We start from the raw sequence: 16,303 nt of genomic DNA, 5'->3' as shown, positions 1-16,303 counted from the left end.
AACTGCCCAATTGGTATGGGGTTTTACTTTGGAATGATGGAAATGTTTGGGAACAACAGTGTGAAGTACTAAATGCCACTGAATTCTTCACTTTAAAATGGTTAATTTTATGCGATGTGAATTTCACCTCGATACATTTTTTGCTGTATTATTTTTAAATATTACATTTAAATATTTAACATATTAAATTAAAATATTTAAATATTTTTAAGTACTTTTAAAAATACTTTAGACCTTATTTTTTTGGAACAGTTTTAAGTTCACAGCAAAATTAAGGGGAATGTATAGAGATTTCTCATATACCCCCCTACCCGGCTCCCACAAATAGCCTCCCTCATTATCAACATCCCCTGCCAGAGGAAAAATTTGCTACAATTGATGAACCTACATTGACATGTCATCATCACCCAAAGTCCATAGTTTACATTAGGGTTCACTCTTGGTGTTGTACCTTCTATAGGTTTGGACAAACATAATGACATGTATCCACCATCACAGTATCATACAGAATAGTTTCACTGCCCCCCGAAAACCTGTTCACTCCCTCCCTCCACCCTAATCCCTGATCTTTTTACTGCCGCCATAGTTTTGCCTTTTCTAGAATGGCATATAGTTGGAATCATACAGTATGCAGCTTTTTCAGGGTGGCTTCTTTCACTTAGTAATATGAAATTAAATCTTTTTTTTTTTTTTTTAATTTTACTCTGGATTGCTGACTTCTTGTGAATGGCTGTTAGATTTGGAAGGGTGGACCTGTCCCTTCAGGGTGAGCCCCAGCTCTCACCCAACGAGCTGACTTATTTCCTACCCCAGCTCAGCCCTCTAAGTACCTGATTTTGCAGCACCCGCATCGCCACCCCTCAAGGACAATGGGGAAGAAACATTACTCCAACAGTAGCATTTCTACTACGCTTTCCAGAGGTGCAAGAAGCTTTGAGTTGGATTTCTAATGCTGTAGTTTTCTCCACAAACCTCTTGAAGCTGATTGAGGGTCCTGTTTGCGGTAGCCCGGCCTCCGGGGTCAGGCTGTACATGGCCATCCTAGCCCACTTACCCTGAGCCCCCGTGTTCCATATATAAGGCTCATCCCCTGCCCTTATATATGCTTCACTCTCTGCTGCCTAAATTTGTCCTTTAGATCTTAAAATATTTTTTTTGTGTGTCCAAATCCCTATTATCTTTTTAAAAAATTAAAAAAAAATTTTTATTGAAGTATAGTTGGTTTACAACATTGTGTTAGTTTCAGGTGTACAGCAAAGTGATTCAGTTATACTATATATATGTGTGTGTGTGTATATATGTGTGTGTGTATATATATATGTATATTCTTTTTCAGATTTTTTTCCCTTATAGGTTATTACAAAATACTGAGTATAGTTCCCTGTGCTATACAGTAGATTCTTATTAGTTATCTATTTTATATATAGTAGTGTGTATATGTTGATCCCAAACTCCTAATTTAACCCTGATCTTAAAATATTTTTTAAAAATTCATTTATTCTTTTTTTTTTTAAATTTTTTTATTGATTTATTTGTTTTTGTTGTTGTTTGTTTGTTTCTAGCTTTTTTTAAAAAATTTATTTATTTATTTCTGGCTGTGTTGGGTCTTCGTTTCTGTGCGAGGGCTTTCTCCAGTTGCGGCGAGTGGGGGCCACTCTTCATCGCGGTGCGCGGGCCTCTCACTATCGTGGCCTCTCGTTGCGGAGCACAGGCTCCAGACGCGCAGGCTCAGTAGTTGTGGCGCACGGGCTTAGTTGCTCCGCGGCATGTGGGATCTTCCCAGACCAGGGCTTGAACCCGTGTCCCCTGCATCGGCAGGCAGATTCTCAACCACTGCGCCACCAGGGAAGCCCTAAAAATTCATTTATTCTTAATTGAGATATAATAATACATATACCATAGCATTCACCCCTTTAAAGGCTACAACTCAGTGGCCTTTAGTATATTCCAAAGGTTGTGCAACCATCATTACTGTCTAATTCCAGAACGTTTTCATCGCCTGCAAAAGAGACCCCATGTCCTTTAGATCTTCATCCTCATCTCTAAGAACCATCCCCTACTCTGAGCTAGGTGCCCCTCCTCTCAGCCCCAAGTGCCCCCGTGTCTACCCCAGCCTGGTGGCCAGCTGTTGTGTCCACCTCTTGGGTTTGCTAAAATGTCACTAAATAGCCAAGAGCCTTATGGATACCCTGCCCTCATAACTAAAGGATTAGCACCTGGAATAGCAGGGGCAGCTGGGGGCACCCTGCACCACTGTCCATTCTGACTGGATAGTGGCCATGCCATGTTGAATATTTTGATCATGACTCTGCTTACCCCATTAATGACACCTTTCAGACTGAGTTGAAATTGCCCATTGGCACATACATACAATGGAATATTACTCAGCCATAAAAAGAAACGAAATCGAGTTATTTGTAGTGAGGTGGATGGACCTAGAGCCTGTCGTACAGAGTGAAGTGAGTCAGAAAGAGAAAAACAAATACCGTATGCTAACACATATATATGGAATCTAAAAAAAAAAAAAAAAGGTTCTGATGAACCTAGGGGCAGAACAGGAATAAAGATGCAGACGTAGAGAATGGACTTGAGGACATGGGGAGGGGGAAGGGTAAGCTGGGACGAAGTGAGAGAGTGGCATGGACATATATACACTACCAAATGTAAAATAGCTAGCTAGTGGGAAGCAGCCACATAGCACAGGGAGATCAGCTCGGTGCTTTGTGTCCCCCTAGAGGGGTGGGATAGGGAGGGTGGAAACGCAAGAGGGAGGGGATATGGGGATATATGTATATGTATAGCTGATTCACTTTGTGATACAGCAGAAACTAACGCACCATTGTAAAGCAATTATGCTCCAATAAGATGTTGAAAAAAAAAAAAAAAGAAATTGCCCATTTGCTTCTTTGCTTCTCTCCCCCGCATGCCCCCCACCCCAGTGATGTCCATGAGGGCAGGACTTGGTGCATTTGGTTCATTGTACTTCGCTTGGATCTGGCATGGTGCTTGGTAAATAATAGGTGTTCAATAAATGTGGTGCCGTTGCTCTAGGCCCAATCTCTCAAACTGCCTTATTTCTTAAGCAATTTTGAAAATCAATTTAAAGCATCTATAATTAAGTTGACTATGAACTTAATTTTATGTTGTTGGACAATTTAAACTGCAATTTCCATTTTAGTCATCATTTTGAATATCGAATTATCCTGCAAACGATAAATACACATGCACGGCAATTACAAAACTTACTGCTTTCAGGGTGATGGGGAATTTTTTTTTAAAAATATTATTACTATTTTTCTTTTTTTAATTTTTAATTTAATTTTATTTATTTATTTATGGCTGTGTTGGGTCTTCGTTTCTGTGCGAGGGCTTTCTCTATTTGCGGCAAGCGGGGGGCCACTCTTCATCGCGGTGCGCGGGCCTCTCACTATCGCGGCCTCTCTTGTTGCGGAGCACAGGCTCCAGACGCGCAGGCTCAGTAATTGTGGCTCACAGGCCTATTTGCTCCGCGGCATGTGGGATCTTCCCAGACCAGGGCTTGAACCGGTGTCGCCTGTATTGGCAGGCAGATTCTCAACCACTGCGCCACCAGGGAAGCCCGTGATGGGGAATTTTAGTGGTTGATGAGACCCCAGATGAAAGAATTGTAAAATATAGCAACAAAATATGTTAAATTGGAAAATAATGTTTGGAAGCAATGTCCTTAAAAGGACTTTAAAAACTTTTTACTTTGAAATAATTTCAAACTTACAGGAAAGTAGCAAGAATAGTACAAAGAACTGAGACGTGTCCTTTACCTTGATTCAGCTATTGTTAACACTTTGCCGTGTGTGTTTATTTTATGAAGTGTTTAAGAGTAAAATGCACGTATAATGCTCCCTTCCTCCTGAATCCTTCAATGTGTATTCTACGAACAGGATATTCTCTTACATAAACATAGGACAATGATTCAAAATGAGACACTTACCTAATCTTCAGTCCATATTCCCATGTCTTTTATTGTAACTTTTTTTTTTCCCAGTTCAAGATCCAATTGGGATCACCCATTGCATTTAGTTATTCTTTTTTTTTTTTTGGCCACACTGCATGGCATGTGGTATCTTAGTTCCCCAACCAGGGATTGAACCCGTGCCCACTGCAGTGGAAGCGTGGTGTCTTAACCACTGGTCCGCCAGGGAAGTCCCTGCAGTTAGTTATTCTTGAACTTTTCTCAGCCTTTTTCTGTCTTTTCGTGACATGGACAGTTTTGAGGAGTAAAGGTCAGCTATTTTGAGGAATGTACCTGAACTTGGGCCTGTCTCATATTACTCATGATTAGATCCAGGTCATGATTTTTGGCAGAAATGCTGCAGAAATGATGTTGTGTTCTAAAAGGCCTTTTTTTCAAGCTCTGTCGCTACTAAAGGTGGCCCACATGTGGCACCTTTTTTGCCCTCCACCACCCCTTACCTGCACTTTGCTGCTCAGAGAACCCAGGCTCCTTAGACAGGAGCCAATTCCAAATCTTGAGGCAGAAACCAGTCAGACTGCATCTGGAACATCCTTTTGTTGCCAGCAAACACAGATATTTTTTATATTTTTTAAAGTGTCACAGGCTGTTCTAAAGAAGAAAAACTAGTTTAATGAGGCTCCCACAGTGTTTGCTAAATGAATTAATATGATTTTATTCAATTCTCTCATTAAATAACCTGTAAGGCTCTTTGTTTCTAAGATGCTATCATTTTTAAAAATTTATTTTATTGACATATAGTTGATTTACAACGTTGTGTTAATTTCTGCTGTGTAGCAAAGTGATTCAGTTATACATGTATTGTGTATATATATACACATTCTTTTTCATATTCTTTTCCATTATAGTTTATCACAGGATAATATTGAATATAGTTCCCTGTGCTATACAGTAGGACCTTATTGTTTATCTATTCTATGTATAATAGTTTGCATAAGATGCTATCATTTGAAGGTACACTGGTTCAGTTATAGCTCTTGGGGGTGGGGAATAAATACCATATTAATATTTGCATCCTTTAGTGGATGCATCCTGATTCCAGACACATTAAAATGGTCAAAAAAGGGACTTCCCTGGTAGTCCAGTGGTAAAGAATCCGCCTTCCAATGCAGGGGACGCGGGTTTGATCCCTGGTCAGGGAACCAAGATCCCACATGCTGCTGGGCAGCTAAGCCCGTATGCCACAACTATTGAGCTCACGCACCTCAACGAGAGAGCATGTGTGCTGCAAACTACAGAGCCCACGCGCCACAACTACAGAGCCCACGTGCCCTGGAGCCCGGCGCCTCAACGAAGATCTCATGTGCTGTAACTAAGAACCGACGTAGCCAAAAAAATAAGGAAAATAAATAAATAAATATTTAAAAAATTTTTTAAATGGTCAAAAATAAAAATGCAGGGAAAGACAGGATTCTATTTTGCAGATGAGGAAACTGATGCTCCCAAGAGCCAGATTACAGACCCAACCTCACTTAAGGGTCAGTATTTGATGACTTCAGATCCTGCCCACTTTTGAGCAGAATCTAGTAACTAAAACGCATTAAGTAGGTGAATTCTACTCTCTGCTTGCAGTGCAAAAAAAAAAAAAAGCATCTCACTCAGAGTGAGGGTGAAGACAAACAGGAATGCAGGTTTCTTACCTCCTTCAACCTCCCCGAGGTACCACCTGCTCTAAGTGCCTTCCTGCTGGCTGACTTCTGCTCTGACCTTCTGGAAAAATCAGTCCTTGGCCTCTCTGCTTTTTTCTCGCCCTCAGTTAATAACTCCGAGTCTCCTGTTTAAAAGAGGTGAGTGTAACTGCAGCTGCCCTCATGATCTCCCCCCACCACCAGCTGTCTTCAAGTAAGACTGCAACCCTTCATTTTACCACCCGGATTCTTGAAGGAATCTGACTCTCCTCGCCCTTTCTGCCCTTTGAAACCACCTGACAAAACATAATGTGGATTATACAGAGTTTAAACTCTTCAACATTAGAGCCTGTATGCGTTAGCTACTGCTGTATAACAAGTTACGCCAAACTTAGCAGCTTCAGACAACAAACATTTATGATCTCACACTGTGCCTGAAGCTCAGGAAACTGGGGGCAGCTTAGCTGGGTGGTTCTGTCTCAGGGTCTCATGAGGCTGCTGTCATATTAAGGCTTGACTGGGGCAGGAGGAGCTGCTTCCAAGAGAGCTCCCTCATCTGGCTGTTGGCTGGAGGCCTCAGTTTCTTAGACATATGGACCTCTCTGTAGGGCTGCTCCCAACGTGGCAGCTGGTTTCCCCCAGGGAAAGCAAGGGAGAGAGCAAAAGAGAGTGACCAAGACAGAAGCCACAGTGTCTTTTATGACCGAATATCAGGTATGATATACAATTACTTCTAATGTGTCCTATCAGTCATGCAGACCAGCCCCAGTGATTCACTGTTGGAGGGGACTGTACAAGGGTATAAATACCAGGAGGTTGGGATCATGGGGCCCAATTCAGAGGCTGGCTACTTACAGATCTCAGCCCACAAAAGGAACAAATGCATGTGTGTCTACACAGTACCCACTGTACTCCAGGCCCTGTTATTAGGTAGATGTGATTATCCCCACTTTACAGGTGAGGAAACTGAACCAGAAAGGTTGAGTCACAGGTCTAAGGTCACAGAGTAAGTGACAGAACTGGAATTTGAAAGGCAGTAGTCTGCTTCCTTAAAAAAAAAAATTATTAAAGAGTTCCAAATGTATACCAAATAGAATAATATAAATGAGCCCCATGTGGCCATCACACAGCTTCAGAAATGTCAACTCCTGAACAATCTTCTTTCATTTATACCCTGCCTCTCCCCCTCCCCCTGATTATTTTGAAACAAACCCCAGACATTACATCACTTCAAACATAAATATTGTGATGTTATCTCTAAAAGACAAGAATTTGTTTTTAAAAGCAAAACCACAATAGCATTTTCTCACTTTAAAAATGGTTAACAATTCCCATGATATTTCAATCAAGAAATATCCAGGGTCCAAATTCCCTTGATCGTCTCGTAACTTTATTATTTGTTGGAACCACAATTGAATATCTTCCACATTTTGCATTTGGTGGCTGGATTTCTTAGGTCCCTTTTCATCTGTAGATTTCCCAGTCCTCTCCTTGCTCTCTCTCATTTTTTTCCCCCTTTGCAATTGATGTGTTGTTCTGTAGAGCTTCTCACAGTCTGGAAAATTGCTGATTGCAACCCTGATGTGTCCTTTAATCTTTGCCTTTGTTCCCTATGTTTCCTGAGCTTGATGAGATTCAGGTGTGATATTTTGGGGCACAGCTGACTTCAAAGGAGGGGGTGAGTTCTTCCATCAGGGGCTCCCAATGCCTGGTTGTCCTCAGCCACTGCTCTTGAATGCATTAGGGGCTGCAGCATGGTGGCATTCTAACGCTATCATTCTGTCTCCCTTTGTAAGCCGAAGGAATCCAGAACGAGAAACTCCCCCTCTTCAAATATTTAGTCATTGCAAGATACACTTTACAGAGAAAAGACATAATAAACGTTTGATGCTTGCTCTTCATTTTTCCATTTTCTAGTGATGAGTTTTTCCCCCAGCATCCCTCATAAGTGACCACTGAGGGTTTTGATTAAGTATCCCATGACTCACGGATTACAGCATTCTTATTGCTGCTCAAGTTGTTCCATCTTTGGCCAGTGGGAGGCTCTACCCGTTGGCCTCTGAGTCTTTTGACCTGGCTCTCATGGTCTTTGACAGCTTCCTTGCAACCTGGGATGTTCCGATATGCCAGCCTCATCAGGCTGGGATGGCCTGGAATTGCCATATCTCCAAGGAGCCCTGGCTCCTTTGGAGAATGGAGTTTAGAAGCCACAGTCTAGGTTCGTCTCCTGTGCCAGCTCTCTGGCTCTGTGGCTAGGAAGCGCATCAAGCAGGGCTGATAGCATCTCTTAGTGGACGTATTTTGGGGATTCACTGTTGTCAGCAAGCACGTGTCCCTTTCATTTGATCTGCAGTCCGTCGGGGCAGCCGACAGCGGGGCAGCTATGAAACTCTGGGCTGAGATTGAGTGTGGTTGATCCTGCCACTCAGAGCAGCTGCTCGCCCATAGCGCGCCTCCGTGCAAATCAGAAAGGATGGCCCTTCCACGGGCAGACAGTTCCCTCCAGGGAACTGCAACTGCCTGCAACTGGAGAGCAGAGCATGCACCTGATTCCAGCAGCGCATCACCTGGGCAATTGCTTCTTTGCCCTGACCCTGGGGCAGTTCACTTCACCTCCCTGAGCTCCCGACTCCTCATCTGCAACATGGCTCTCTGTCCCTTTCCAACCTCGCTTGTTTTCTTTGGGCTCATTTGTCCCCAGGCGGGTGTTATGGGTTGACTTGTATCCTCCCCAAAAGAGATAATATGGACGTCCTAACCTGCAGTACCTCAAAACGTGACTTCATTTGGAAATAGGGTTTTTGCAGATGTAATTAGTTAAGATGAGGTCATCCTGGAGTAGGGTGGGCCCCTAGTCCTATATGACTGGTGTCCTTACAAAAAGATGGCCATGTGAAGACAAACACGTGGAGAAGGCCATGTGACAACGCAGGCAGAGGTTGGAGTGATGCAGCTACAAGCCAAGGAAGGCCAAGGGTGCCAGCTGTCATCAGAAGGTAGGAGAGAGTCCTGGGATAGATTATCCCCCAGAAGGAACCAACCCTGCAGACAGAGATTTTGGTGTTTGTTTCGTTTTGCTTTGTTTTTTTGAGCACAGTGAAAAGGCAGGTTTTAAGACAACGTGATTTTGGTGTTTTAAGTTGCCCAGTTTGCTGTGCTTTGTTACGGCAGCCCTGGGAAATGGATACAGCCGTGACTCTTTCCCCTGTTCCCTGCTACTCCGAGGGTGGTCCATGGACCCACAGCCTCAGGATCATCTAGGTGCTCATTAAAATGTACTCTCAGGCCCCATCCCAGACCTCCTGAATCAGAGTCTGCATTTAACAGGAGAGCCAGGTGGTTTGTATGTGGGGAAGCACTGCATTATATAATAGGAGGGTGGCGGAATGATTAGCCCCCAGGGCAAATGCACAATTATTTCTGTTCATAGTTGGTATTGAACTCTCACTGCCCACCAGGCAGTATCCCAAGCCCTTTATGTACATTATGATTCTCATGTAATCTTCCTGGCAGCTCCGTGCAGTTGGTACTTCCCGATGTGTGCACTGCACTACTCCAGGGAACACGATTCACACCGACGATGATTGAATGACGCCCCCTGGTGTTGTGCAACTCAGCAGCCCTGAGTCTTATTATCTCATTCTATAGATGAGGAAACTGGGACACACAGCAAGGTTAAGTCACTTGCTCAAGGTCACACAGGTCCTCAGTGGTGGAGCTGGGATTTTAATCTGCTAATTTGTCTCTGAACTTGTACCCGGGACCCTCTACTCACAGCCCAACCCCTCTCTCTAAAGGAAAGCCGGTGAAGGCAGCGTCTTTTCTCCCGCCATTTCTTCTCTCTTTTAAATTGTAAAATACACATAGCGTCAAAGTGACATTTTTAACCATTTTATTTTATTTATTTATTTTTTGGCTGCGTCGCGTGGCTTGTGGGATCTTAGTTCCCCGACCACGGATCGAACCTGGGCCCTTGGCAGTGAAAGCGCTGAGTCCTAAACACTGGACCGCTGGGAAGTCCCTTAACCATTTTAAAGTGAACGATTCAATGGCATTTAGGACATTCACAATGTTATGCAACCATCATCACTATTCCATTCCAGAATATTTTTATCACCCCAAAAGGAAACCCCATAGCTATTAAGCAGTCACTCCCTGTTCCCCCAAGCCCCCGGCAACCACTATTCTGCTTTCTGTCTCTATGAACTGGCCTATTCTGGATATTTTAAGAATGGAATCCTACAATATGGGACCTTTTATGTCCGGCTTCTTTCACTTAGTATGTTTTCAAGGTTCCTCCATGTTGTCGCATGCATCAGTGCTCCAATCATTTTTTCCATGTTTTTTTTTTAGCTGTGGTTAAATATGCACAGCAAAAAAATCTACCATTTTAGCCATTTTCAACTCAGTGGCAATAAGTCCATTCACGCTGTTGTGTCACCGTCACCACCATCCATCTCTAGAACCCCTTCGTCACCCTAAACTGAGAGCTTGTGTCCATGGAGCAATCACTCCCCATTTCCTCCTCCCACCAGCCTCCAGTAGCCTCTATTCTACTTTCTGTCTCTATGATTTTGCCTTTTCTGGGTAGCTTAGGTAAGTGGAATCATACAGTATCTGTGCTTTTGTATCTGGCTTCTTTCCCTGAGCCTAAGGTTTTCAAGGTTCGCCCACATTGTAGCAGGTATCAGTGCTTCATTCCTTTTTATGGCTGAGTGACATCCTATTGCATGGACAGGCCACGTTTTGCTCATCTGCTTGTCCACTGATGGACGTCTGGGTGGTTTCCACCTTTCGGTGATGGTGAATGTTGCTGCCGTGGACATGTGTGTACACGTTTTTGTTTGAAGGCTTGTTTTCAGCTCTTTTGTTTTCCCATTTCTTTTGAAAACTCTGGGTCTTTAAGGAATTTGGTCCGTGGTTCCAGCAGCAGCAGCAGGGGGCAGTGCACAGTAGCTGGGGTGGAGGTAGGGGAATTGGCCTGGGTGCCCCCAGGGGAGAGGTGAGGGTCCTTGCACAGGGCCCATCCAGGGCCGAGCGGCCAGGGGCCCGCTGGCATTTTGCTGCCACGCATACCCAGCCAATAAAGTTGGAATGTCTCTCTAAAAAGAAATAAAGAACAGAAGCTAGAGGGAAGACTTAGTGACCAGAGGGAAGTCTGTTCTTTTATTCGCTTCCACACTCAAACCTCTATTGCACTGACCTTTGAATCAAAGCTATGAGGACTTAGCAATCAGCATCTGCTCAGACATCCAACAGCCTTAAACCTGCCCGTCCCGGGCCCAGATGTCGGGGGAGGAGGAGGATGTGCTGTCGTTTGAAGCAAGAAGTTGGAGCCTGAAGGCTGACGGAGCTAATGTGGCATCTGGAGCATTCTAGAGAAGAACAGTCCAGCCCCCACGGCGCACGCCCTGGGTTAGCCAGGCCCACACGGTTTCTGAAGGCTCATAGGGTCCTCTGCTTTATTTAGTTGTGGTTTCCTTCCTTCCTGCTTTGTTCCCCGAACTGAGTTTACCTTGAAAATGGAACAAAGGAGGGCTGCTGGATGGCAGCGGGCACACAGATCAGCTGGGGTCTTGTTAAAATGGAGATTCAGGCTCAGGGGGCCTGGGGTGGGGCTGCTGATCCTGCGCTTCTAACGAGCTCCAGGGCACGTGGGGAGCAGGTGGACGGGCCGAGGGCTGGGCAGATGTGGTCTTAGCTGCCTCTCTGTCACACCTCGGGGTCCCCTTCCTCCCACGTCTTCCTGGTGGTACGCTGTGGTTAGCAGAAGAGCCACCTGACTCTAAGTGGGTGTCGGGGCTGAAGAAATAAATAGCAGCATCCTACTTCTTTTCAACAACAGGGAAAAACATCTAACGGAAGACATCCAAAAAGAGCATCGCCTGCCGAGGCTTTTTCTCACTTTCTCCTGTTCTCAAAAATCTCGATCATGAAGGAGTCAAACAATAAATAGAGTGATATTAACCACAGCGACCTGAGGCCCCCCCTGGTCTGGCATCGTAGGTATTTTTCATCCCAGAAGCCTTGGACGTCTGAGGTTAAATGCTACTCTCCCATTTTACAGATGAGTAAACTGAGGCTCTGAGTGGTTTAGTGCCCTGTCCAGGACCATGTATGCAGCAAGGATGGAGCGTGAATGTGGGTCAGGGCTCTCTGGCTTTCACTGTACCCCTGTCCAGGTAGGGGCCAGAGTGGGCATTTTTACTCCACAGAGAGTGGTGGCCCTTTTTTTTGCATAGGGACTGGTAAGCCCAGACGAAAGGACTTGCTTTCTGGAATTTTCTCACACATCCAACTGTAATGGCCAATTACTCAACTGGGGATTTTTAGGTCTGAATATTTTTTTTATTTGGACCACGGATGGCCCCCAGAATATCAATGGGCTTGTTTTTTTCTGAAACGCATCTTGCCTCAATGCAAAGTTGAGGCTGCCTCTGATCATTTCTTTGTTTTTCTATTTTTTAATTCAAATTTACATAAAAGTACAGAGAACAGTGACACTGGTATTCCCTTTGCCCTGCTCAGTCATGATCAGCACGTGGCCAGCCTGTTTCATCTTCACCCCCATCCACTCCCCACCCCTGGATTATCTTGAAGCAAATTCTAGACATCATCCCAGATGCTATTTTCGTAGCAAAGTGAAGCAAGGAGAAAAGATACCATCTTTCCTCAGACCTTGGCCACAGTGAAAAGCAGAAGGCTTTGCAGAGTGTCTGAAAGAGAATTTAAAATAGGACGTCTGATGAGGAATTCAGTCTTCAAAGTATTTGAAACCAATAAAGGGCAACTTTTTTTTTTTTAAGATTTATTTATTAATTGATTGATTGATTGATTGCTATGTTGGGTCTTCGTTTCTGTGCGAGGGCTTTCTCTAGTTGCAGCAAGCGGGGGCCACTCTTCATCACGGTGCGCAGGCCTCTCACTATTGTGGCCTCTCTTGTTGCAGAGCACAGGCTCCAGACGCACAGGCTCAGTAGTTGTGGCTCACGGGCCTAGTTGCTCCGCGGCATGTGGGATCTTCCCAGACCAGGGCTCGAACCCGTGTCCCCTGCATTGGCAGGCAGATTCTCAACCACTGCGCCACCAGGGAAGCCCAAGGGCAACTTTTAAAGAGACTGTTCGATCACTGCTGAATTGAGGATTAAATCAACCTTCCCCCACCCGGCCCCAAATCAAACGTGCTTTAGAAGTTTGTGGGAAGGGGGATGCGTATGGTGCCTGTGGGATGCAGTCCTCCCCACGCCCACCACCGACTTTACTCTGTCTAGACAGAGCACCGCCCCCAACCTGTGTCCATTTTTTAGAGCGGTTTTAGGTTTACAGAAAAACTGAGCAAAAAGTACAGAGAATTCCCATAAGCCCCTCCCCACCACAAAGCTCCCCCTATTATTAACATCTTGCATTAGTGTCATCCATTTGTTATGATGAACCAGTACATTATTATTAACTAAAGTCCATAGTTTCCATCAGGGTCCACTCTTGGTATTGTACCTTCCACAGGCTTTGACAAATGTATAATGACATGTATCCACCATTACAGTATCATACAGACTAGTTTCACTGCCCTAAACATCCCCTGGGCTCCAACTATTCATCCTCCCTCTCCCCTAACCCCTGGCAACCACTGACCTTTTTACTGTCTCTGTAGCTAAGTCTTTTCCAAAATGTCATAGAGTTAGAATCATGCAGTATGTAGTCTTTTCAGCCCGGCTTCTTTTACTGTGTAATACGCATTAAGGTTCCTCCATGTCTTTTCATGGCTTGGGAGCTCACTACTTTTTCGCGCTGAATAATATTCCATTGTGTGGATGTACTGTGATGTATCCATTCACCTATTGAAGGACATCTTAGTTGGTTTCGATCTGGGGCAATTATGACTAAAGGTGCTAGAAACATCTGTGTGCTGGTTTTTGTGCGGACGTAAGTTTTCAACTCATTTGGGTAAATAGGAGTGCAGTTGCTGGGCTGTAGCTCATGTAGAAATTTTAGGGTGACTTGCAGAGATTTTTCTTTGGTCAATGGCTTCAATCAGAATTTTTATTGAGGTATAGCATACATACAGTAAAGTGCACTAATCCTAAATGTACAGTTGGATGAATTTTATACACATGCCCACACAGGTCAAGATGCGGAGCTATTGGAAGCCCCCTTGTGCTCCTTCCCAGTTGCTGGCCCTCTACCATCCCCAGAGATAACACTGCTCTGACCTCTAGCACAATCCATTGTTTCTGCCAGTTGGGCAGCTCCCACCCTGCAGCTTTGGAAAGGGGATTTTTTGGGGGTGCGGGTGGGGAGAAGAGGCCGTTAGTGACAGTTTGCTTCATTTTGGTTTGTTTTGAATTGAGCCTAATTTTATCACCAAATTCTTCTTGCCCATCCAGAGCAGGCACTGGCACAAGTTCTGGGTAAATATTTTCAACTTTGCCAGCGATTGAGTGAGCGTGGCTGCGTTCTAATAAAACTTTATTTACAGAAACAGGAAGTGGGCAAGATTTGGCCCTTGGGCTGGAGTTTGTGAATCCAGGGTAGAACAGTGCTTTTCCTTTGCAAAGTTCATGTCCAGGCCCCACTCCAAATCTGAATCCGCATGTCCCGGGACCAGGGCAGCGTTGCGTGCATTTTAAGGCCTCCTTGGGTAACTTTCAAGCACATTCCATGAGAACCTACTGGGTTTCCCTCCAAGGGGGCGGGGGGAACAAGGCATGTCCTGGGCCCAGAACTGTGAAAGTGGATTTAAATTTAAACAAAAGCCCAGCTAGACCCTCCCCACCTTGACTTAGGTAATCTCATTTCTCCTTTCACCATCAGTCACTCTCTCCTCCTCCTCTTGAGATAAGAGGCTTCTGCCTGGCGGGTGGAGGGAGCGTGATGGATACTGACCAGAAAATACTCCCATTGAGGATACGGAAGTTTCCTTGGTGAAAGTGGAGGGGCTGGGGGAATATGGGGAGATCAGGAGTCTTGGGGGATCCCTGCACAGATGAAAAGTCAGCCCCTGGGGAGTGAGAGAGAGAAAGTTGTGGTCGGGGGAATTTTACAGTTTGGCTCCTTGGAACAGTTTTGAGTGACAGTGAGATTGTCAGCTGTTCACAATGACTGAGCGTGGTGTGTGTTTCAGGCACTATATACCTGCTACCTTCACTTGATCTTTTTAATCGAATACCCTCGGCAGTGGCTCCTGTGGGCATTCCCATTTTACAGAAGTGGAGACTGAGGCGGTGAGAGGTTCCGTAGCTTAGGGACAGCCGAGGAGCTTCTCAGAGGTTGGAGCCAGGATTTGGACCCTGGCAGTCAGGCGCCTCTGTACTGTTTGTCTCTCAAGGGGGTGACCAGGTGGGTGCCTGGGAGGGGGGAGTTGGAAGCCGGTGGCATTGAGAGGTGGAGGCGACTGTTGGCGTGTGTGTGCTCCGTGGCTGCGGAGGTGGCAGGAGAGAAGGCTGGGGGGATGGAGGACCCCATGTCAGGGAAGGGTGGGCAGGCTCAAGCCATGGCCTTCAAAACTCTCCAAACTAGAAAGCTGATCTGAGACCACATTCATGTTAGCGGCGGGGGTGGGGCACAGACTGGGCAAACTGCAGAGGTGGACAGAGTGAGGGTTTGGAGGGTTGCCCAGAGAACAACCTGTGTAAAACAGGATAAAAACAATGTTTGGAAGTATAATGGGCATCTTTTTCTACTTGCTTTGGATAATTATAACAACAGCAACAACAACAATAATAATACCTTCCATTCAAGTTAAGGAAACAGTCAACCAGGACTCAACTAAATAAACAGAACCTTCCAACAAGTGGAATTTTTCCTGCATTTTATTTCAGGAAACCACAGTCAAAAATAGAAAAACAGTGGGTGGGCAGGGGATTTATTTGAATGCATAACTTCCAGGTTTCACCCTGGATCAGTGCACACTTGGGTCTCTTGTAAACCTTTTAAGCCTGTATTGTTCTACAACAGAGGTCCCCAACCCCCAGGCCACAGACCAGTACCAGTCCGTGGCCTGTTAGGAACCAGGCCACACAGCAGCAGGTGAGCGAGCAAAGCTTCATCTGCCGCTCGCGCCCCATCGCTCGCATTACCGCCCGAACCATTCCCCCACCCAGCACACCCCACCCCCGCCTCGTCCACGGAAAAATTGTCTTCCATGAAATCTGTCCCTGGTGCCAAAAAGGTTGGGAACCGCTGTTCTACAAAAAGGACAGATGTCCCCAGTGAGCCTGAAGGGACTGGATTATAAGGTTCAACACGACAAATATTTGCCAAGAATCTTAATGCCAGGTGCTCTTGGGGATATAAAATTATTGAAAACATGGTCTCTGCCCTCGAAGGATATTCAGTTATTGGAAGAGGACTCATTTATCTTGGAGTGAAGGGGGCAAAATTGTACTAAGACAATTAGTTGAAAGATCCTCAATAAGGTTTAAGGCGAAAAGGGTATAAGAGACTCCCAAGGGTCTTATCTTCTGGAACATTCCAGGTTTGGAAGTGCTACGTGATCATGTCTAATTCTTAAAGGCCAGGTACGGTCGCCAGGAGAGCTCAGCATCTGAAAGACATAGGTGAGAACATTCTGGAGGACAGCTGGGGTTCGGGCACAGCCCCTTCTTCCTTTGGAATGTGAGGAGTAAATGCAGATGTCATTACACATCCTGCCTCTGAATCTTAGCTG

The 16,303-nt window shown here is 45.2% G+C and overlaps 2 protein-coding genes across 6 annotated transcripts in view; one reads left to right on the top strand and one right to left on the bottom strand.

The window, feature by feature from the left end:
- TVP23A (trans-golgi network vesicle protein 23 homolog A) overlaps positions 1-16,303 on the top strand; it is a 32,765-nt gene that overhangs the window by 9,970 nt on the left and 6,492 nt on the right. The gene's annotated exons all lie outside the window — the stretch shown is intronic.
- NUBP1 (NUBP iron-sulfur cluster assembly factor 1, cytosolic) overlaps positions 12,445-16,303 on the bottom strand; it is a 28,972-nt gene continuing 25,113 nt past the window's right edge. The window contains exon 11 of the mRNA XM_082432514.1: positions 12,445-16,180. Within this exon, the coding sequence (XP_082288640.1) occupies positions 16,137-16,180 (44 nt within the window). The 3' untranslated portion in view covers positions 12,445-16,136. The remainder of the gene's footprint in view (positions 16,181-16,303) is intronic.

The sequence above is a fragment of the Balaenoptera physalus genome (genome assembly GCF_965194825.1).
Source record: "Balaenoptera physalus genome assembly, chromosome: 16".
Taxonomy (NCBI): Eukaryota; Metazoa; Chordata; class Mammalia; order Artiodactyla; family Balaenopteridae; genus Balaenoptera; species Balaenoptera physalus.
Note: the sequence above shows the minus strand (reverse complement) of the source record. Positions and strands in the feature narration are given on the sequence as shown.